We start from the raw sequence: 22,941 nt of genomic DNA, 5'->3' as shown, positions 1-22,941 counted from the left end.
TCAATATTATATGACATAAAACGACAAGTAACGTTTTGACAAAATTAACTATTAGTTATGAAAATTTATTTGAATCAAAATAAAAATATAAAAATTTAAATAATTTAAAATAAAAATATAAAAATTTAGTTGAACATAATAAAAAATAAAAATTTATTTAAATTTTTAAAAATAATTTAATTTTTTTAATTATTATTATTTTTCAACAATTATACATATATAATATAATAAAATAAAATAGAATATAATATCATATCATATAATATAATATAAATTATCAATATTAATTCTATTGAATCAATTATCAATTTTGAACCGATAAATTCGATTAAAACCGAAATCGAACAAATGAGATCAAATTAATTGATTTTCGATTCATTCAATTGAAATTGATTACGGGTGACTAATTATCATCATGTGGCTAATAATCAAGGACATTTCTTCTCTTTTTTCCATCTGGGAACTTCAAAATTTTAGATTTAAATATGATTTTCTGGGCATGAAGAAACGAGCGCCGCCATGGCCCATTGACAGCCACTTCTTGGTGCTATTATTACATTCAAGATAAGGATTAAGGATGCTTTGCATGCTGTTCAGCACCAGCGAAAGGCCAAAGCAGATGACGTATCCATCAAACAACTGTAAAATGAGTCGGGTTTGGAGACTCGAGAAGCCCATTTTGTTCAGAAATTGGACTTCTAAAGCCCAATCACTCTGAACAGGTTTGGTCTCAAAAGCCCAAATTATTTTTGTTGATAAATTTTGATAATCATGACATATTTAAAAAGAATTCAAATTTAATTATTTAAATATAAAATATATGCACTTATTATTGAACAAAATTTGATCGTCATCTTTTCTTGACATGGATATTTAAATATAATTCATTATAAGAAATATATATTTATTAAAGAGATAAATAAATAAAATACATAAAGACGCTTAAATAATAATTAATTTTAGTTTCTTACACAACATTGCCCTTAAGAAAAAGTATATTTTGCTATTTCTTTAATTTTTTTAGACAAAAACAAGGTAAAAAAAAAGAAATAGTGTATTAACACTATTCTTTTCGATTTTAAAAGTTTTTCTTTATTTGATTTTTACGAAAATTAAAATTAAAATTTTGTTTTGATTTTTTTATATTAAAATATAATATAAAGATAATATTATGATATCATATCCTATATCAAATGTAAATGAGATTATTAAGGTATAATATTCAAATAAGTTCTTAAATTATTTAAATACATTTTTTAATTTTAAATTAAATAAATTTATGTAATTAATGATTAATTAATTATCATCAGTAAAAATATTTTTTATCATATAATATTGACATAAAATTAATATAAAAAAATCATAATTATATTATTATATTAAATTAATATATTATATTATTATTAATTATAATATATTAATATATTATATCATAGTGAATTATGATATCACATGATCATCATCAATTTACGTAATTACAATCGGTGCTAAAGGGTACGCTCGTCCAGTGTGGACCCGTACAAAAGAATATTGCACCAGCAAGGTAGCGACGGATAGACATTAGGATGGTTTCAAAGGGACCGTCAAAGTTACTATAGCAATGTCTAGGACTTTACGCACGTAACGTTGTCCTCGTACGACGAGTAACCCATATTTACAGGAGTGGTTAAAGGTAGAGGTCAAGGAATCTGACCAGAAAAGGAAAAAGGACGGGACCCCATGAAAAGCTTGTGAGAGATGACACGCGTAATCGTGTAACACAATCCTGCGGCGAAATGTGGGGTCGTAGTGGGGGGCTTAAAGCCACGGAAATGTTTGTCGTCTCTGGTTTCATTCCACATCGAGAGTATTGTCTGAATTTTTTCACTTCTCGTTTGAAGGGGCAGTTGTGCGACCGATTCAGGCAAGTTCTTGTTATACTGCTACTGATTTACTAATCAGTTTTCAGTAATTTTTGATCATCTGATTGCATTTTGTTTTCGTTCCCATTGAAACAAATGTTGGGTTATGGTGAATTTGTCATCTGCATTCATGGTAGATTCTGGAAAGCATGGGATAGCTGCAACCGTCATGTTCTATTTTGGGGTTTCAGAGAACAGCGAAAACGAATCAAAAGAACTAATTTTGTTTTCTTTGTATCAGTGTATTTTCTTCGCGATGGAAGGTGCGGCCGGTAGTGTCATGGACTCCATTCTCGGTTCTCTGTTTCATTACCTTCTTGACAAATTGTCATCTCCTGACTTGATGAGGTTCGCAAGGCAAGAGCAGCTGTTAACTCAGCTGAAAAAGTTGGAGAAGCTGTTGCGCCAAATCAACGCGTTGCTTGCCGATGCGGAAGAGAAGCAAACGACGAGTCCTGCAGTAAAACATTGGCTCAGCGATTTGAAAGACGTTGCGTACGATGCTGATGATGTCATCGATGAACTAGCCACTGAGGCTTTGCGGCGGGAATTGATGGCGGAGCCTGGGTCATCGATGGCCACCTCTAAGGTATGGAAATTCATCCCAACTTGTTTCAGTCCAAGTGTAATCAAGTTTAGCAGCAAAATTGGGTCCAAAATAGAGGAAATTACTGGTAGATTGCAGTACATAGCTGCATTGAAGAATGATTTCAATTTAGTGGAGGATGCTGGGGAAAGGCGTCAGAAAGTGCTACGGAGACTGCCCACCACTTCTCTTGTTAATGAATCTCATATTTATGGGAGGGACAGAGATAAACAAGCTATTGTTGAGTTGTTGGTGGATAGTGGTGAAGTGGGTGTCGGTCGAATTGGTGTGGTTCCAATTGTTGGTATGGGGGGAGTGGGCAAAACTACTCTTGCTCAGTTAGTTTACAATGATGCCAGAGTTGAAAGTTGGTTTGAATTGAGAGTTTGGATTTGTGTTTCTGAGGAATTCGATGGTGTTAGAGTGACAAAGACAATGCTGCAGGCTGTTACTTTAGAGAGTTGCAATTTGAAGGATTTAAATTTGCTCCAATTGAGGCTAAAGGATAAACTATGTGGAAAGAGGTTCTTGATTGTTTTAGATGACATTTGGAATGAGAATTACGAGCAATGGGATCTTTTCAGCAGACCCTTCGCAGCCGGTGCAATTGGAAGTAAGATACTGGTGACAACTCGAAGTGAAGGTGTTGCATCCATAATGTCTACTTGTGGGTCATACCATTTGCAGGTATTGTCAAATGATGATTGTTTGTCTTTGTTCACCTGGCATGCTCTTGGATCAAGAGGGTTTGGTGGGTATCCTAATCTAAAAGAAATTGCTGAAGAAATAGTACGAAGGTGCAATGGTTTGCCTCTAGCGGGTAAGGCCCTGGGAGGTCTCCTACGCAACAGACTAGATCCTGGTGAGTGGAAAGACATACTAAATAGCAAGATATGGGATTTACCAGAAGATAGGAGTGGAATTGTTCCAGCTCTGAGGCTGAGCTACCATCACCTTCCTTCCCACTTGAAGCAATGCTTTACTTATTGTGCCATATTTCCAAAAGTCTATGAATTTGACAAGGATGAGTTAGTTCGACTATGGATGGCAGAAGGTTTCTTGCAACAGCCTAAAGGAGCAAAACAGATGGAGGATTTGGGTCTTGAATATTTTCATGACTTACTGTCAAGATCATTTTTCCAACAGTCAAGTAGTAATGAAACAAGATTTGTGATGCATGATCTCATAAATGATCTAGCTCAATCTGTTTGTGGGGAGCTATGCTTTAACACTGCAGGTACATTTGAGGATGTGAAATGCAATGGTAGTATTGAAAAGATTCGCCATTTGTCATTCATTCGTCAGCAATATGATGTTGCAAAAAGATTTGAAGCCTTCTATCTTCATAAAATGAAGAACCTGCGAACTTTTATATCATTGCCAATTTATACATCTTCTTGGGCAGCTGGTTGCTACTTAAGTAGCCATGTCTTACACCTATTGCTTCCAGGATTAAGATGCTTAAGAGTACTCAGTTTGAGTGGTTATTGCATTGACGAACTCCCATATTCAATTGATCAATTGAAGCATTTACGGTACCTAAACTTATCTCATGCTAGAATTAAATCATTACCTGAATCTGTGGGTTCTCTCTTCAACTTACAATCATTGATACTTCATGGGTGCAAGGAACTTACTAAGTTGCCACAAGACATTGTTAATCTAATTAACCTTCATGTTCTTGATCTTACTGATACTGATAAATTACAAGAGATGCCACAGGGGATTGGGAATTTAGCAAAGCTTCAGATTCTGCCCAAATTCATTGTGGGAAAGAACAAGGGCGTTAGAGGATTGAAGGGCTTGTCGCAACTGCGAGGGGAACTTTCGATTGTGGGCTTGGAAAATTTGGTGGGCACTGAAGATGCTAAAAATGCTATTCTGAAGGATAAAAACAGCCTTGATGGGCTAGATTTGCAATGGAGGTGCAATTCTTTTGATTCCCAAAATGATGAAGATAAAATGCATGTTTTGGACATGCTGCAGCCGCATAAAAATCTGAAGAGGCTTAGAATTTCATTCTATGGTGGTAAAAGTTTTCCATCTTGGTTAGGTGATTCTTCATGGGCTAGCATGGTTACCATAAACCTCCATAATTGCAGAAAAAGTAAGTCACTTCCATCACTCGGGACATTACCCTCACTGAAAAGATTATGCATAGAAGGCATGAATGAAGTCCAAAATGTTGATTTTGAGTTTTATGGAAATGCCTTTATTTCTTTTAAGCCTTTTCCGTCCTTAGAGATTTTATGGTTTCAGCATATGTTGCAGTGGGAAAACTGGTTTTCTCCCCATAGAGCTAATGGAGATGCAGGGAAAGAATTTCCTCAACTCCATGAACTATTAATAGAGGATTGTCCTAAGTTGATTGGGAAGTTACCCAGCTTTCTTTTTTCCCTTTTGAAGCTTACTGTTAGGAATTGCCCAATTTTGGAAGGTTTATCTACAGGTCTCCCATCACTTTGTGAATTAAGTATTGAAGCTTGCAATGAGAAGGTGCTGACAGGCATGCTCTACCTCACCTCCCTAACAACATTGAGAATCAGCAAGATGCCAGAGATTATGCGTTTGCCACATGGGATTGTACTGTTTTCAGGTGCACTTAAAACTCTTGTTTTTTCTAATTGCAGCGGACTATGTTCTTGTGGCATAAGGGAGCTGGATTACACAATATTACTTGTCTTGAGTGCTTGAAAATTGAAGGTTGTTCTCAATTTCCATCATTTGCAGAAAATGAGAAGGATCTACCTTGCAGCTTTGGAGACACGAATTGTGGTAACTGGGAGAAGTTGCCTTGTGGTCTTCAAGGGCTCATGTCTCTCAAAAATTTGCACATTGAGTCCTGTCCGAAACTTGTCTCCTTTGCAGGGACAGGTTTGCCGCCCACACTTAGAGTTCTTAAGCTCAAAAATTGTTCAGCACTGAAGTACCTACCTGATTGGATGATGATGTCTAGTTGCAAAAGCAATGAGTGTTTTGAAGAGTTGGAGATTGAAGGGTGTCCTCTCACATCTTTTCCGAGGTTGTTTCCCACCTCGCTTAGAAAGCTGAAAATCCGAGATTGTAATGATTTACAGTCTTTACCCGAGGGGATGATGCAGACTGAAAATAGCACAAGCAACATGCCTCTTCTTGAGAATTTGGAGATTGTTGATTGCTCTTCTCTCATTTCCTTTCCTGAAGGTAAATTACCTACCAGCCTTAAGGTCCTTAAGATTTCAGATTGCTTGCAGTTGGACCCTATTTTTGACCGGACACTTCACAACGGTGCTTCACTTGAATATATTAGCATATGGAACAATAAAAATCTGACAAGATTGCCTAAATGCCTATGCAGTCTCACATGTCTGAAGGAATTAAGTATAGGTAACTGTCCATCTTTGGAATCCTTCCCGGTGACAGTCCTTCCATTTCCCAAGCTGAGAGAATTGGACATTTTCAATTGCATCAATCTCAAGTATTTGCCCAATCAGATGCAAAACCTCACTGCACTTCAATGTCTAACAATTTGTGACTGTCCCAATCTCATGTGCCTTCCAAAGGGGGGTTTTCCGCCTAATTTGTTGTTACTTGAGATATGGGATTGTAAAAATCTGAAGGAGCCCATGTCGGAATGGAATTTACACTCTTTAAGCTATCTAAGAGACTTAAGCATTGCTGGGGCACCAGATATAGTTTCGTTTCCTGATAAAAACTGTCTACTTCCTACTACTTTAGTTTCTCTGTTCATTGCAAGACTTGATAATCTGGAATTCCTATCTACGGGGCTCCAAAATTTGACCTCACTCGAAGACTTTGAGGTTGCCCAATGTCCTAAGCTTAGATACTTGCCAAGGGAAGGCTTGCCTGCAACACTTGGAAGATTTCGTATCAGGGAATGTTCACTTTTAAGACAAAAATGCTTAAAGGATAAAGGAGCATGTTGGCCCTTGATAGCCCACATTCCTTGCGTGGAGATTGATGTCATGGATATATAATACCTTCGCTCCTCTACGTTTTCACTTTTGTAAAACCAATTTCTGATGCCTCTTTTACTGGTGTTGGACTTTCTCACTCATTATGTAGGATGGAGAAGATGATGGGTGCTGTAAACTTTGAAACTTAAAAAAGGAACAGAATTTGCATGGTATTCAGTAGCTTGTTGTGATTGTTTCACGCAATGTTATGCTTCAATCCTTGCTATATGCTGAAATGGTTCTGTAGATTTCTTATCTTTTCAACTGTTGCTTTTTGGAATTTTTATGTTGAAGATTTTCCTGTTGACAAGATCTTGATCATGCTTGCCAGTTCCAACTTCTGAATGCAACTGGAGAGAATGTTGGGTTTCTGATAACCATGCTTTATTATGATATTCACAAGTCACAATTTCTTTAACAAATTGGAAATTACAGTTAGCTTTAGTTATGAGGATCATCTGGAAAATAAAAAACAATTCCAATTCATTCAAATTGAGATGTTCATCTATCTAGTTTGCTAGTACGTATGGTATCAATCAAGCTTGGTTATGGATACTAGTTTTTTCTATAAAAAATAAGGAAGTGGATCCAGTTTTGTCCAAAATGAAACAAAACTTGTCGGACATAAGGGCCCAACCGTTCAAGGGACAATGACAGGTTGACAACCGACAGCCAAGAGACGAGTCGTGGTAGTCTTATTGGTCGAGTTGATCAAGAGACGAATCAGCGCAACAAAATTCTTTTCTTTAATATTTTGAGTGAAATAAAAATGTTTTCTTTGAAGTTTCGAAGACAAGGAAAATATCAATGGAACAAAGCAAAACAAGAATTAATGTAAAAATGGTCATTGTCTTGTCACTTGCGCCATTCATGGACGCTACCCTTTTGTGGACTAAGTTAAAAGGGTTGAACAGATATATACTAGAATGTACCTTGGCATTCAGATTTAATCATCTATCCTGGAAACTGGCAAGAAAGTCTTTGTGCACAGTATCCTCATCTCCAGTACATGCTCCATGGCAGCTTTTCACGACCAAGCTATGCTCTCTGCTCTGTTCAATTCCCTGCAGGTTCAGATGCTCAACTTCGCACGACGAGAGCAAACTTGTTCTCCATTCGAGAAGTGGGTTAAGCCCATGAACGACATCGATACCGCAATTGCTGATGCGGAGGAAAAGCAAAAGACATTGCTTCCAGTTGAGCACTGGCTCACCGATTTAAGAGACCTTGCATACGATGCTGAGGCTTGTATTGATGAATTTGCCACTGAGGCCTTGGGCAACAAAATAATGGCGGAGTCCGACTCATCAGCGGGTATTTCTAAGGTGCTTCTGAACTTTATCTTGACTTGCTTTAGTGGTTTCAATGCAAATACTGATTCTGATTTCAGACGCAAAATTGAGTCTAAGATAGAAGAAATTACTGTAAGATTGCAAGGCTTGGTTGAGAAGAAGAAGGATTTGAAGTTAGGGCCGAACTGTGGAAGAAGGCGTGAGAGGGTGGTACAGCAGAGGTTGCCCACCACTTCTCTTGTTAATGAATCTCATATTTATGGTAGGGAAAAGGATAAAGAAGCTGTTATTCAGCTTTTGAAGAGTACTGGTGAAGTGGGTATTGGTAATATTGGTGTGGTTCCAATTGTGGGCATGGGAGGACTAGGCAAAACCACTCTTGCTCAACTAGTTTACAATGACGCAAGAGTTGGAAGTTGGTTTCAAGTGAGAGTTTGGGTTAATGTTTCGGCAGAATTTGATATGGTTAAGGTGACAAAGACAGTTCTGCAGGCTATTACTCAAGAGAACTGTAATTGGAAGGATTTAAATTTACTCCAGGTGAGCCTCAAGGAGAAGCTGTATGGGAAGAAGTTCTTGATTGTTTTAGACGAAGTTTGGAATGAGAACAATGAGCAATGGGATATTCTATGTAGACCCTTCCAAGCAGGGGCAATTGGAAGTAAAATACTTGTGACAACTCGAAGTGAAGGTGTTGCGTCCATAATGACTACTTGTGGGTCATACCAGTTGCAGCTATTGTCGAATGATGGTAGTTTCTCTTTGTTCACCTGGCATGCTCTTGGATTAAGAGGCTTTGATGGCTACCCTAATCTAAAAGTAATTGCTGAAGAAATAGTGAGGAAGTGCAATGGTTTGCCGTTAACTGCTAAGACCCTGGGAGGACTCCTGCGCAACAAATTAAATCAAGATGAATGGGAAACCATTATGAATAGCAGGATTTGGGATTTACCAGAAGAAGTAAGCGGCATTGCTCCAACTCTAAGGTTGAGCTACCAACACCTTCCTTCCCATTTGAAACGATGCTTTGCTTATTGTTCTATATTTCCTAAGAACTATAAATTTAACAAGGATGAGTTGATTCAACTGTGGATGGCAGAAGGTTTTTTGCAACATCTGGAAGGAGCAAAGCGAATGGAAGACCTAGGTCTTGAATATTTTAATGAATTGCTATCAAGATCATTTTTCCAACAGGTAAGTGCTAATGAAACACAATTTGTGATGCATGATCTTATAAATGATCTAGCTCAGTCTGTTTCCGGGGACTTATGCTTTAACATTGAGGATAGGTTTCAGGATGGGAAATTCTGTGGAAGCATACAAAAGATGCGCCATTTCTCATTCACTTGTCACCATTGTGATGTTTCAAAAAGATTTAGTGGCTTATGTCGACAGGAAAAATTAAGGACTTTCATAGCACTGCCAACTTATACAGTGCCTAGGGTAACCTGTTGCTACGTAAGTGACCCTGTCATGCAGGACTTGCTAACAAGTCTAAGGCACTTAAGAGTACTAAGATTGTGTGGTTATTGCATTGATAAGCTACCAGAGTCAGTTGGTCATTTGAAACATTTACGGTATCTTAATTTATCTCACAGTAGAATTAATTGTTTACCTGAATCAGTGGGTTTTCTCTTCAACTTACAAACATTAATACTGCAAGGGTGCAAGGAACTCACTAAGTTGCCTCAGGGCATTGTGAATCTAATTAACCTTCATGTTCTTGATCTTTCCGGTACTGAGAATTTACAAGAGATGCCACAGTGGATAGGTCATTTGAAAAATCTTCATATTTGTGGCAAAGGACAATGGATTTGGTATTAACGAATTGAAGGGCTTGTCACAACTGCGAGGGGAGCTTTCAGTTATGGAGTTGGAAAATGTGGTGGATGTTCAAGATACTATGGCCGCTATTCTAAAAGATACTATGGGAGCCGTAAACTATGATGGAAAAGAAACAGAATTTGCATGGTATTCAGTAAGCCTTTAGTGGATTGTTTCACATGGTTTTGCATCAAACCTTGCTGCAAGCTCCAATGGTTCTGTTGACAAGATCCTGTTCATGCTTGCCAGTTCAACTTCTGAATGCAACAGGGAGAGATTGTTGGGTTTCTGACATTGCGGTAACCATGATGCTTGCCTCCCTTGTTTGTTTGGTTTTTGGTTGGAATTTATTTGCATTTTGCTTTATTATGATATTGACAAATTCCTGCATATTGTATGTCCAGAAATAGAGATGTTCATACGTCTAATATGCTAACGCCTATGGACTATAGTTGATATTTGCCAAGGGAAGGCTTCCCCGCAACACAAGAAATAGATAAATAATATAGTAAAAATGTTTGAGAAATTGGACGGTCTCCTACAACAACTAATGAAGGCAGGGTAAATGGGCCTTGAGAAGCCCATTTGTGGAGAGATTGAACTTCTAAAGCCCCATCACACAACAGGTTTGGTCTCCAAAGCCCAAATTATTTATGTAGATAAAGATTGATAATCTGTCACTGAATTAAGACATATATGTCTCTTATTTATTATATTGATTTAAAAAAATTCGAATTTAATCCTTTAAATATAAAATATAAAATATAAAATATATGCAATTACTATTAAACAAAATATTCGGATATATCTCGTTGACACATAATACAGAAAAAAAATCACTATACTAAAAAAAAATGAACAATAATTGATTTTTGTTTCTTACACAAGATGGTAACTTACTTTTTCCTAGTTTATTCCTTGTCAGAAAAACACATGCCATGTCTAGACTTTTTAGCCCCACGGTCCCAACGTCATCGTGGTGTACAACGAAGAACGCATGTTTCCAAAAGTGATTGACAAGGTTTTTTGACAGCCATTGGCGAAATGTGGGGGCAGTGGAGCTTGTCCATGACTTTACTAACTCAGCAGATAGAATCTACTCGATTGGTACGATGACCATAGTTAAATTCTGTGAACAAGAAAGCAGAGACTGAGGTTACGAGATGAGCACCACAGTGGGTAAATTTCCACCACTACCAACCGACCAATGTACCACAAGTGATGGAACTATTCGCCATCACTCAAATGACGGTCACTCGGAGTAAAAAATTTTGTCCAATGAATTGTGGGTTTCTTTTAATTCACTGATTAGTTCAATGTAACCAGAGATTCTTCGTGTTTTCTAGCCATAGCTTAAGTTGACCGGGCATCAAAAGACGAAAACTTTTGAAAGAGTGATGGAACTGTAGACCTGGAAAGAATTGTGTCTTGACGAAATAAATTTTCAAAATAATATCTAGTAAAAGGATTCGTCTTAAATTCCATTTCAACCACGTTTCCACCAACACCCTGTTCACTAGGTTGGTTTCACTTACCCTTGGACCTGTTCGGTAAAACCTGCAAAAGAAAAATGAACAAAAATGGGTTCTCAAATTACAAAGAATTTGTTCCTTTCCTGTTTGTCTTCGAATATTTTTTTTCTGGGTAAAGTTGAAAGTCTGATTCAGCTTATGCGTGGATCAGTACTGTCTTGTTTAAAGACGGCAGGGGGTCTCCCTTAGGCGTTTGTTAATCTTAAATCTTAATTATGCAGTTCGAGTTTGCGGTTTCTGGTGTTGGAAAGGTAGTAGTAGGAGCCAGTATTCAAGAGAAGACGAAAAAAGAAACGCCGGAAGTTCACTGCTTTTGCTTGAAGACAAGATGGAAGTTATTGTGGCGAGCGTTAGTGATGTAATGCTGTCTGCGTTGGTCCGCTCCCTCTTAGAAACGATGTCTTCACCCGACTTTCTTAAATTCTCACGGGAGGAGCAAGTTTGGGCCGAAATCAAGAAATGGAAGAACCTGCTGCTTAAAATCAATGCCTTGCTTCAGGATGCTGAGGAAAAGCAAACCACGAGTGGTGCTGTGAAACTCTGGCTCAGGGATCTACAACATGTTGCTTTTGATGCCGAAGATGCTGTTGACGAACTTGCCACCGAGTCTTTACGACGCAAGCTATTGGAGCAGGCTCAACCATCTGCGAGCACCAGTAAGTTATGGAAGGTAATACTCCCAACTTGTTTCAGTGCTCTCAATCTAAATGGTATTAAGTTTAATGCCAAGATGAATTCCAAAATACAAGAAATTACTTCAAGATTGCATGACTTGGCTGTACTGAAGAATAATTTGAATTTAGTGGAGTTTAGTGGAGGGAGGCGTGAAAAAGTGCTTCACAGACTGCCCACCAGTTCTCTCGTTGATGAGCCTCATGTCTATGGTAGGGAAAGCGATAAGGATGCTATTGTTGACATGTTGATGGATAGTGGTGAAATGGGTAGAGGTGAAGTTGGTGTGGTTTCAATTGTAGGTATGGCAGGAGTTGGTAAAACTACTCTTGCTCAGTTAGTTTACCATGACGAGCGAATTGAGACTTCATTTGAATTGAGAGCTTGGGCTTGTGTCACTGAGGAATTTGATATTCTTAGGGTGACAAAGACAGTGCTTCATGCTGTTGATTCTGATATTGGCAATTCGCAGGATTTAAATTTACTTCAAGTGCGGCTAAAGGAGAAGTTGATTGGGAGAAAATTTTTGATCATTTTAGATGACCTCTGGAATGAGAACTATGGGGATTGGGATGTTCTATGCAAACCCTTTGCAGCTGGGGCACCTGGAAGTAAAATACTGGTGACAACACGGCATAAAAGAGTTGCAGCAGTCACAGCTGTCACAGCTAACAATGAGGCATACCATTTGAAGGAACTGTCAGATGATGCTTGTCTGTCATTATTCACCTGGCATGCTCTTCGAGCTGGAAATTTTGATGGACACCCAAATTTAAAAGTGGTCGGGGAGCAAATAGTGAGGAAGTGCAAGGGGTTGCCACTTGCAGCAAAGACCTTGGGAGGACTCCTTCGCACTAAAGTAACTCAAGAAGAATGGGAAGATATACTGATGAGCAAGATATGGGATTTACCAGAAGAAAGAAGTGGCATACTTCCAGCTCTGAGATTGAGCTACCATCATCTTCCTTTCTATTTGAAACAATGTTTTGCTTATTGCGCTATATTTCCAAAGGACTACGAATTTGACAAGGATGAGTTGGTTCTACTATGGATGGCAGAGGGTTTCTTACAACAGCTAAAAGGAAAGACACGGATGGAGGACTTAGGTTCTCAATATTTTAATGAGTTACTGTCACGATCAATTTTCCAACAGTCAACCAGCAACAAAGCACGATATGTGATGCATGACCTCATAAATGATTTAGCTCAATCTGTTTCTGATGAAATATGCTCAAGTCTTGATGATATGGATATGGTTGAGGGTGATAAGTTATGCACAGTTGCTGAAAAGGTTCGTCATTTGTCATTCACTCGTCGCCAGTATGACATTAGAAAAAGATTTGAGGTCCTGTATCAGATGAAGAATTTACGAACTTTAGCTGCATTACCAATTTATACATCACCTTGGTCAGCATGTTGTTATTTAGCTGGTGATGTCTTACAAAAGATGCTGCGAAGGTTAAGTTGCTTAAGAGTGCTATGTTTAAGTTGTTATTGCATCAATGAGCTACCAAACTCCATCGGTCATTTGAAGCATTTACGCTATCTTAATTTGTCTCGCAGTAGAATTAAACAATTACCTGAATCTGTGGGTTCTCTTCTCAACTTGCAAACATTGATACTGCAAGGATGTAAGGAGCTTACTAAGCTGCCACAAGTTTTCAAAAATTTAGTGAACCTTCGTGTTCTTGATCTTACTGATACTGATAGTTTGCAGGAGATGCCATTTGGGATTGGTAATTTGAAAAATCTTCAGATTTTGTCCAAATTCATTGTGGGCAAGGGTATTGGATCTGCTGTTAGTGAATTAAGAGGCTTGTTGCATCTGCGAGGGGAGCTTTCAATTTCTGGGTTGGAAAATGTTGTGGATATTCAAGATGCTAGCAAAGCTAATCTAAAGGATAAGTATGGCTTGACTAGGTTGTATTTGCAATGGAGCCAGGAGTTCCTTAATTGCCGGGATGAGGAAGCTGAAATGCATGTTCTTGACAGGCTACTGCCTCATAAAAATCTTGAGAAGCTTAGAATTCTGTTCTATGGTGGTACAATATTCCCATCTTGGTTAGGTGAGCCTTCATTGACTAATTTAGTAGACTTAGAACTCTGTAATTGTAGAAATAGCATATCACTTCCATCACTTGGGAGACTACCCTCACTCAAAATGTTGTCGATTGCAGGCATGGCTAGAGTCCAGAAGGTGGGTTTAGAGTTTTATGGACATATTTCTCCTTCTGTTAAGCCTTTTCCATCCTTGGAAATTCTAAGGTTTAAAAGTATGTTGGAATGGAGATGCTGGTCTTCTCCTAGTCAAGTTGCTGAACACTCAGGGGAAGAATTTCCTTGTCTCAGGGAACTTGTGATAGAGGATTGTCCCAAGTTGTGTGGAAAGTTACCTGGCCGTGTGTTTTCCCTCATGAAACTTGTAATTAAGCATTGCCCAAATTTAGAAGGTTCATCTATGAGTTTCCCATCTCTTTGTGAATTAAATATGGAAGATTGCAAAGAAGAGTTACTCAGAAGCATTGTTGGCATCACCTCTTTAACAACAGTCAGAGCCAAGAGTATGCCAGAGCTTCAGTTTGTACAAAATGATATTGCACAGTTTCCAGGAACACTTAAATTTCTTGTCATTTCCAACTGCATTGGATTGACATCATTATGGCAGAAGGGTGCTATTTCATTGAATATTTCTTGCCTTGAAAGTCTGAAAATTAAGGGCCGGTCACAATTTGTGTCATTGGCTGAAAATGATCAAGGCTTGTCGAGCAATCTTGAAGACCTCAGACTGTTAGATTCTTGTAACGTGTGGAACCCTCCTTGGATGATGCATGGCCTCACATCTCTCAAAGATTTGCAAATTGAGTCATGTCCAAATCTTGTGTTCTTTCCTGAGTTGGGTTTCCTACACACACTGAAACATCTTAAGCTCAAAGATTGTCGGGCTCTAAAGTCTCTGCCCAGTGGGATGATGATGCTTAATTGCAAGATAAATGGGTGTCCTCTTGAAGAATTGGAGATTGAAGATTGTCATTCTCTCACATGCTTTCCAAGAGGCAGGTTACCTACCACACTTAAATGTATTAGAATCCGGTATTGTAGAGATTTAATGTCTCTACCTGAGGGATTGATGCTGATTGATAATAGTGCAAGCAACATATCCCTTCTTGAGATCTTGGAGATTGTTGCTTGCCCTTCTCTAATTTCATTCCCAGAAGGCAGATTGCCTACCAGCCTTAAAAATCTTAAGATTTGGAATTGCTCCCAATTGGAACCCATTTCTGATAGGATGTTGCACAAAAACGCATCACTTGAGTCCATTGATGTCTGGAATTGTAAAACTCTGATAAGCTTGCCCGAGAACCTGCACAGTGTGACGCATCTGACAGAATTAAAATTTAGTTTATGTCCTGCTCTGAGATACTTCCCAGAAACAGGCATGCATCTTCCGAACCTGAGAACACTGGAAATCTACAATTGCGACAATCTAAAGTCTCTACCCAATCATATGCTAAGCCTCACTTCTCTTCGATGTCTATCAGTTTCTGAGTGTCCTGGTCTTCTGTCCATTCCAAAAGGTGGCTTGCCCCCTAATTTATCGGTACTTGATATCTGGGATTGTCAAAATCTTAAGCAGCCCATGTCAGAATGGAACCTACACAGTCTAGCCTTTCTCAGGGAATTGAGCATTGCTGGTGGACCAGATGCAATTACCTTTCCAGATGAAAAGTGCCTGCTTCCTACATCTTTAGTGTGTATGTTTATTTCAAGACTTCAAAATTTGCAATCTCTGTCCATGGGGCTCTATAATCTGACCTTGCTTGAAGATCTAGAAATTGTCGAGTGTCCTAAGCTTCAGCGCTTGCCAAAGGAAGGCTTACCTGAAACACTTGGAAGACTTTGCATCAGGGATTGTCAACTTCTAAATCAACATTGCTTGAAGGAGAAAGGGGCATATTGGCCTGTGATAGCCCACATCCCTCGTCTGGAAATAGAAAACACAGATGATTAATGGATGGACTTTGGTCGGCTAGTTTGTGATTTTCTCTGGTAGAAGTGCAACTATGGTACGTCAATTTTATTATACAAAACCGGTCTCGTCAGCATAACACTTTCTTCTTTCTTTTCACTGATGATAGACTTTCTCACTCTGCATGTAGGATGGAAGAGTAAGAAGCAGATTAAATCAAAATCTCCCTGCAATCAGTGTAGTCAACTGATGTATGTTCTTTTAGTTGTCGAATCTTGTTACTCCATACGCTTTATTGTTGAAAGTTTCAGAATGGATTTTTTATATCTTAATCAACTGTATCATGAATTTACCCTATGTTATGCTTAATTGGTTTTGCAGATTTCTTGGATAACCATGTTGATCATGAAGTTGATTGGAGTCATTTGTCATCTCCCAAGGTTTGAAGGTTCATCTATGGCTTTCCCATCTCTTTCTGAATTAATCATTGAAAATTGCAACAAAGAGATTTTAGGAAGCACTGTTGGCCTCTCCTTTCTTATAACACCCAGAACCAGGAGTATGCCAGAGCTTATGCATCTAGAGGGAGGGGATTGTACAGATTCCAATACTTGTTTTTAACCCTATATATATACAACCTTCAGAATTCATTTGAGTAACAATTAGAAACTTATTATATAACCGTTGAAGTAATTAGATATAATAAGACTTATTCTTAAGTATAAGGTAATAGAGAAGGGGTACACGGAGGGGACATACTTTCATATCTGATCCACCAAGCCAAACATCTCATTTGAATTGCTTTCACTGTAAATGGTTATTATCCGTGTAAAGTAGTTATTCTAATAATATTAGTTGTATTCTAATTATTTTGCGTTTTGCGTGAAATAGTGCTCACTTATAATGGTTATTATTATTATTCTCTATATAATATTATGTTACAAAAAACAAAATCATGCAATTTGATTGATCAAAGCCAAAAACGAACTACATTTCATTGAATAATTTAAAATGACAATTTGTATATATTTTCTTTCCCGAGTTCAGTACATTTACTGAAAAAATAGCATTGGGCAATTGGATAAACACCTTTCCTAAAATCTAATCAATGATAATAGATGAAGCAATGAAATACATCTGAAAAATTTAGAGGAAATTTAATTGTATCTTGAGGTATCTGGCAGAGGTGCCCCAGTAAGAAAGTGCTTGATCAGTGCAAGAGCCCTCTTTGGTTGGTAGCTTGGCACTTGGTGCCCAGCCCCTCTTACTGTAGCAAATGTTAAATCCCCCTTGTACACCTGAGTATAGCCACCAACCTGCCACATAAATTGTTACCAAAAGCAACTGTGTCAATCAATGGTTTTTAAGATGCCAAAACCTATCACATTAACACGATTTAACAACTGATTTGGTGACTGTGCTATAATGGGACAGGACTTGCGATTGACAGGAACTAGGGCTGATTCATGGCTAAAGAGAAGATTGGAACTGAAAGATGAAGACATCAGAGAGCAAGCATAGAAAATGTAAGAGAGGAAATTTTACCTCTGCATCAAGGTACCATGGATGCCACTTAGTTTTTACTGGCAGCTTCATCTTGTTAATGGAGTACTGGGTTGAAGTAACTGGTACTCTTCCATCTGTATCACCACTGCATTACATCCAACAAATTAAGACATATCTAAGGTTTACATCATTTGATGCAACAATTTGAGATGGCAAAAGGGTGAATGCTTTTATTACCTAAAAACCCACACTCTGAGCCCGTTAGCCATAAACTCCTGCAGAAGGGGAATGATTGTTGAAGGGCTATCTCGCCATTTTCCGAGGATGTCGCTGCAGGGTTCCCAATCATGGTCGAGTTTTGTCACATTGGCATGGAGGGCTTCTTGAACATCAGCCCTGTTTAGATAAGCATATACGTAATTGTCGCTGCATGGATCAATATTCATCACCTACAACCAGCCAGAAGAAAAAGAAATTATTGTCATTTTAAGGGTATATAACAAACTTGATTATTGCAAAAAATACACTTATCTCAGTAGGATTTCCGATGAAAATTGTTTCAGGATTAGAGGTTAGGAATCTAGAATCCTGACCTTGCAGGACTACCAGCCCAAAAGAGGTGATTGAACAACGTGGCCCAATCCCCAAGATTTGTTGCATTGGGTAGGATAACTTAGTGAGACTACAGAAGAATGTTCCAGGGTTTGTGTGGGTTGGCAAGTCAACTTACCGAAGCTTTTTTTGGCCGCGCTGTGAGATTGGAATTGTGGCATAGGGGGGCATAGATACTGTAAATATCAAGGTAGTAAGTATCCCTGTCTGCCTCATCAACGGCTGCAATGCACTCACGGGTGGCATTTGTGGTATCCTCGGATAAAAGATTACAGTGCTTTTTAATTCTGGATGCTGTATCTTCTGAAATGAGAGCATGGCTCTCAAAGTAGTCATACATTCCTTTAACATCAGTTTCGTCATTGATCACAGCATTCCCAATCTGCAATTTGTATGAAGAGGTTAAATTATTGGTTGAAAGAGGCTAACTCACATAGTTTAATTCCTAAGTTTCAATCATTTCTTCATGTTAGAGAGATGAAGCAAAAAAATTGTCATCAAGTCTAAGTTCCAATTATGTGTCACAGGCTCTAGTTTTTTCAATTATTGATCGAAAGAGATAGAAACAAAGACAGGCAGACAATGATAGATAGATAAATAGATAGAGACAGAGACAGAGACATACTATAATTCCTTTGAGGTTGATAAGGGTCTTGTTAGCCTTCTGGTTGTGTTGGAGAATGGTATGTGCAAGTTGAGGGACATAATGCCCCGCATAGCTTTCACCAGAGATGTAAAAATCCCTGCCTTTGTATTCAGGAAACCTCTCCAACCAATTTAACAAGAACACATAATTATCAGCAGCTGTTTTGCTGTCACCACTCTCATTATAATCTGATGTTCTGTTGGAGTATGAAAATCCCACCCCAGCAGGAGACTCAAGAAACAAAACATTTGCAGCTGAAAATAAATGTCAAACTTTTAATGTGCAAGATCAACTTAAGATAAGAATTGCTTTTCCTGAAAGAGTGAAACACTGTACCATAGTTCCATGAGTAACTATTTCTGTAAAGTGTTTTTCCAGTGCTATGAACTCTGAAGGGTCCAAGCTCTTGCATTGCTCCATATGCTAGAGATGAACAACCAGGTCCTGACAGTCACAGTACACCAAAACCAGATTAGAGGTTCATTAAGAGCAAAGTCAGATTGAAATGATTTTTCTTCTGTTAAAAATTGTCAGATTTCTGATGCCAAGTTTACAATTTAAACCCCATTAATTTAATCATTAAAGAACCTTGAACATCGATCACCTCATTGAACCAATTGGGAGATTCTAGAAAAACAGAATGATTATGGTAATAATATATGTAGACACACATTTTTGACAATGACGCTTCTTAGGTATGGGATTTTTTCTGTGTTTTAAAAGGATTGAACTGGTAGAACATGCATTCCGAGAAATCCTCCCCTGGGAGTGAATTCTGGGATTTCAGAGAGACTGCCATCCCGCAAAAAGTGGTGACAAACAGGACAAGAAGATGAAGGTGCATCATGCATCTACAACAACTTGTAATTAAAAATTTTTACAATGATTACTGCAATAGTATTTCAAAAATGTATATTTAAACAGAAACCAATTATTATTATTTTGGTTTCATATATTAAAAAAAAATTTCAGATGTCATGATTAAATAGTAGTGTACTTTATTAATAATTAGCTCCAAACATAAGAAGTGTGGCCTCATTATAAGAACAGAAAGAGAGTGAAAGAGAAGTAGCCCAAGTAAACTGGTTAACCAATAATGGAGATGTAAAAAATGATCAGATAAGATTTCTGGGATTTGTGGGATATCTTCATCACAACCACAAAAACTAGAATTCATCCAAAAAAAATGAAAAACAAAGAACAAAGAACAAATTCATGGAGGAAAAACGTTTTAGATCAACGAAGTTTCTTCTTCTTTTGAATTGCAATGGGGAAAAGGAGATTCAAGTACCTCCGTTGAGCCAAAGAAGAAGAGGCAAAGACTCCTTGGAATGCTGAGCTTCAGCGAAATAGTAATAAAGGGCACGACCTGCTGATTTATCAACTGTTACATAGCCGCCATACTGTGAAAATTGGACGTCAGGTTGTCCAGGCAACTTTTCAATCCTGTCTTTCTCTTTCATTCCCTCCTGTGGATGAACACTGGCCTTGCTTATGGATTGAATTGGCTCGAAAAGACTCGTAACAATGCCGGAACTTCCCTTCATCTTGGTCCTGTAAAGATCGCCGAGAGCTTGTGTTTGCTTCTTGCCATGACTTGGAGCTACCATACATGAAAGCATAAGGAAGAAAGCAACAAGGATAAAAGAGTTCTTCTCCATTGTGTTTCTTCCTGTGGGAAAAAGACAATGGCAGGAAGAAAGAGAAGGGTGGAGCTGGTAGTTTTGGGAACCAAAATTGGCTGCTTTTATATCAAATTTGCGAAGAATAATTGTGTTTTAAATGAAAATATGATTTCCAACAACCAGCAAGGCCGGCGGGTAGCTAAGCTTCCAGGACTCAAATTCTTCCTCTTGGGGTTGGAAAATAATAAAATGGCTTCCAGGTTGTTGTTTAATTTTGGAGAGTACAGAGGAGAGTCTATTTATAGACATAAGTATAAGTAGAGATAATTGTTATCAATAGAGATAGACATAAGCATAGGGATATCTATAGAGATATACATAACTATTTACAGAGATAATTATAGGGATACACATAACCATTTACAGAGATAATTATAGAGATAAACATAGTAATAGGAATAATTACAGATGATTGTTCTCAGCATGCATAGTTATCTGTTTATATTATTAATTTAATTAATTTCAAGACCAATCAAGATTTAGAAAGCCTATCTATAATCACTTTGCATTTTAGCCCATTATCAACTCTTTTTACAACATGAAATTGTGTTTCACATTTATTATTATTGAAAATATTCGAACATTTTTTTTGTTTGTGCAATGAAATAATCTCATCCCAACCATGGCATGAGGCAACATCTCATCATGTTATGCCATGTGAGGGTAATTAGAGAAAAATTTTGGGTCAATCCAATGACACATGCAAGTCTTAGTTTTTATGTTTCATGTTGCTCAAGAACATGGAAGACCATGATTAATTTGAATAAAAAATTCCTCACAATAATCCATTGCTAACAAACTTGCGATTTTAATCAATACCCTTTCTTCATAATAAGTATATGCTTTGTAATTTAGCTGAATTTCTATTAATTAATTGATCCAATTAAAAGAAATAGAAAAGAGAAAAGAACCATATAGATAGGACATTTTATTATTTTAATATTTAATATAGAAAGAATAGTGTAAAGGAGACAAGATGCAAATGAAAACCGACCATGCACATTAAAAACAAATCTGTACTACAAATAATTATGATTTTTTAAAAAAATAAAAAATTGGAAAGAAGGATTCTTGTTCTATCACATTATTGCTTTTCATTTGTATCAGAACTGATGCAAAGGTAAAAATCATATGAAAAGGCATATAGATAACAGAAACAAAAACGTTTTCTGCTGGAAATGGAGATTGAAACTTTGAAAGTGACCAGAAAAATTCAAAGGAAAATTATATAAATTATTTGTTTTTAATGATTTTTTTTAGTTTTTCATGTTAAAAAATATTGAACATTTAGGTCAAAATCAGAACAAAATCAAATATTTTAAAAAAAGGAAGTATTACAATATTATTCAAGAGAAGTAGGTGAAAGCTATAGCTGTATCAGAGAGCAGCAAGCAGAAGGATACAAATGCTGATATACAAAGAGAATCACAAAACAACAAGGAAGACAACATAATCAACTCCAACCAATGTCTTGTTCTTCGGACTTTCATTCCTGCAGCAGTAGGTTAATCATTGTCGATGATACTTGCTAGGCTTGCTAACAACATCCTGGAACGAGTCCTGGAATTCAAGTTTTGACCCCATAGTAAAAATTTTGGTTATTTATACAACTTTTCGATCGAGTACATTTCACCCTTCATTTGATGTAGGTCGTGATGAATAATTATTGATATCACGTATATCCAGAATTGGATGAATGGCATTCCATGCATCATGCATGGGATCCTTTATCATGGGAAGATTGGTTCAGTCGAAAGAACAGCAGAATTGGGTGGTTTTGATTCACTTTTCTCAGTTTATTTTAGTGGAAAAGAGTTTCTTTCCGAATAGTTTTAACCATTAACAGAAACTTGCTATGTGGACTTACTTTGAACGGTTTTTCTAAGCATGGTATATGGTACCTTGCAGAAGAATACAGGTGGAGTAGCCATTAGGGGCAGTAGCAATAGGGGGCAGCAAGCAATCTCCAGCGGCGGCGGAAGCCGAATCTCTACAAATAGCACCTCTTTCTGGCGTCGCCGCCCTAGGCCAATATTCTTTCCTTGCCACTTGCTAGCAAAGTACCAACATTATCATGAGTATCTCAATGAAGTAGTACATCTTACCCTCAAATAATTGAATTTGTATTTAATTTTGAGAACCCATTTCAGAATCGTCCAAAATGATGGGATTTGGAATTTCCCTTTCGAATTTGGATTTTGTTGAATTCCAAGCTGTCCAAAAACCAAAATTCTATCCCCGTCTGCAAGGACCATCCCCTCCCCTCTCGGTCCCCAGTCTGCTTAAGGCTTTCAGCAAGCTAATGAAACGAGTTTCCAGTCATCATTCCTGGAAGTTGGTTTCTGACAAAACTCTCTCCGAACCCATCTTTGTCCTCTGGGTCATTGAGCTCCCTTTTGATCCATGGCGATTTCGTGTTTGAAACCTAGGGTCAATGTAAGCCCTCTGGCCTGCAAACTCTGCCCAATATTTAATATTTTGTAAAGATTACTGTATTCATATATCATGTGATTCACATTGTGTCTTCTTGCTTTCTTTTTCTTCTCCCCTGGAAGACGCAAACTCGCTTTCAAGAGCTCATTGATTTTGTTTGCTGAACACTCATAAAATTATAAAAAGTAAGTGCATTAGCATTACTGATGTAGTATTATTCGGAGGGAAGATTCTTGTGAATTGATAATTTGTGATAAACTGTGCATTAGCATTAAACTAGAAACTCTTGAAGCCAAAAGGGGTAAATTGTGAGTCTTGGGCCCGCAATT

The 22,941-nt window shown here is 37.7% G+C and overlaps 4 protein-coding genes across 12 annotated transcripts; 3 read left to right on the top strand and 1 right to left on the bottom strand.

The window, feature by feature from the left end:
• The first annotated feature begins 1,766 nt into the window (after positions 1 to 1,766).
• Positions 1,767 to 6,660, top strand: LOC18614576 (putative disease resistance RPP13-like protein 1). The gene is made up of 3 exons (XM_018119691.2): positions 1,767 to 1,903; positions 2,143 to 5,083; positions 5,218 to 6,660. Exons 2-3 carry the CDS (start codon positions 2,158 to 2,160, stop codon positions 6,462 to 6,464), a joined length of 4,173 nt encoding a protein of 1,390 aa, XP_017975180.2. The 5' UTR covers positions 1,767 to 1,903; positions 2,143 to 2,157; the 3' UTR covers positions 6,465 to 6,660.
• A 565-nt stretch (positions 6,661 to 7,225) lies between these two features.
• On the top strand, positions 7,226 to 9,136 carry LOC148764850 (putative disease resistance RPP13-like protein 1). Its single transcript, XM_088807325.1, has 2 exons — positions 7,226 to 8,721; positions 8,835 to 9,136. The coding sequence occupies exons 1-2, from the start codon at positions 7,460 to 7,462 to the stop codon at positions 8,887 to 8,889; spliced, it is 1,317 nt and encodes a 438-aa protein (XP_088663451.1). The 5' UTR covers positions 7,226 to 7,459; the 3' UTR covers positions 8,890 to 9,136.
• A 423-nt stretch (positions 9,137 to 9,559) lies between these two features.
• On the top strand, positions 9,560 to 17,255 carry LOC18614574 (putative disease resistance RPP13-like protein 1). Of its 9 annotated transcripts, none has more exons than XM_088807303.1 (6): positions 9,560 to 10,185; positions 10,485 to 10,810; positions 11,313 to 15,827; positions 15,921 to 15,981; positions 16,112 to 16,170; positions 17,165 to 17,255. In XM_088807303.1, the coding sequence occupies exons 2-3, from the start codon at positions 10,723 to 10,725 to the stop codon at positions 15,770 to 15,772; spliced, it is 4,548 nt and encodes a 1,515-aa protein (XP_088663429.1). In that variant the 5' UTR covers positions 9,560 to 10,185; positions 10,485 to 10,722; the 3' UTR covers positions 15,773 to 15,827; positions 15,921 to 15,981; positions 16,112 to 16,170; positions 17,165 to 17,255. The 9 variants fall into 9 exon arrangements, with proteins under 9 accessions (XP_088663429.1, XP_088663433.1, XP_088663425.1 ...); XM_088807307.1 differs by having other exon boundaries at positions 16,112 to 16,178; XM_088807299.1 differs by lacking the exon at positions 17,165 to 17,255 and having other exon boundaries at positions 9,560 to 9,858; positions 9,964 to 10,185; positions 16,112 to 16,605.
• LOC18614573 (serine carboxypeptidase-like 40) lies at positions 16,702 to 20,431 on the bottom strand. Its single transcript, XM_088807319.1, has 7 exons — positions 19,786 to 20,431; positions 18,831 to 18,938; positions 18,474 to 18,748; positions 17,967 to 18,230; positions 17,474 to 17,685; positions 17,276 to 17,381; positions 16,702 to 17,046 (listed from the first exon to the last, which is right to left on the bottom strand). Exons 1-7 carry the CDS (start codon positions 20,153 to 20,155, stop codon positions 16,888 to 16,890), a joined length of 1,494 nt encoding a protein of 497 aa, XP_088663445.1. The 5' UTR covers positions 20,156 to 20,431; the 3' UTR covers positions 16,702 to 16,887.
• Positions 20,432 to 22,941: the final 2,510 nt, after the last annotated feature.

Source organism: Theobroma cacao, chromosome 1, assembly GCF_053813885.1.
Source record: "Theobroma cacao isolate CCN51 chromosome 1, ASM5381388v1, whole genome shotgun sequence".
Taxonomy (NCBI): domain Eukaryota; kingdom Viridiplantae; phylum Streptophyta; class Magnoliopsida; order Malvales; family Malvaceae; genus Theobroma; species Theobroma cacao.
This window is presented reverse-complemented; position numbering and strand designations above follow the sequence as displayed.

Bases quoted from the DNA above. Each gene is read 5' to 3' on its own strand.
- LOC18614576 (XM_018119691.2), top strand. From the start codon at position 2,158: ATGGAAGGTGCGGCCGGTAGTGTCATGGACTCCATTCTCGGTTCTCTG. The intron at 5,084-5,217 runs GTGCACTTAAAA...CATCATTTGCAG, and splicing joins TGGGATTGTACTGTTTTCAG to AAAATGAGAAGGATCTACCT.
- LOC148764850 (XM_088807325.1), top strand. From the start codon at position 7,460: ATGGCAGCTTTTCACGACCAAGCTATGCTCTCTGCTCTGTTCAATTCC. The intron at 8,722-8,834 runs GTTGAGCTACCA...TGTGGATGGCAG, and splicing joins GGCATTGCTCCAACTCTAAG to AAGGTTTTTTGCAACATCTG.
- LOC18614574 (XM_088807303.1), top strand. From the start codon at position 10,723: ATGAGCACCACAGTGGGTAAATTTCCACCACTACCAACCGACCAATGT. The intron at 10,811-11,312 runs GTCACTCGGAGT...TTAATTATGCAG, and splicing joins TCGCCATCACTCAAATGACG to TTCGAGTTTGCGGTTTCTGG.
- LOC18614573 (XM_088807319.1), bottom strand. From the start codon at position 20,155: ATGGAGAAGAACTCTTTTATCCTTGTTGCTTTCTTCCTTATGCTTTCA. The intron at 18,749-18,830 runs GTACAGTGTTTC...ATTTATTTTCAG, and splicing joins TAGTTACTCATGGAACTATG to CTGCAAATGTTTTGTTTCTT. The intron at 17,382-17,473 runs GTAATAAAAGCA...GATGTAATGCAG, and splicing joins CTCAGAGTGTGGGTTTTTAG to TGGTGATACAGATGGAAGAG.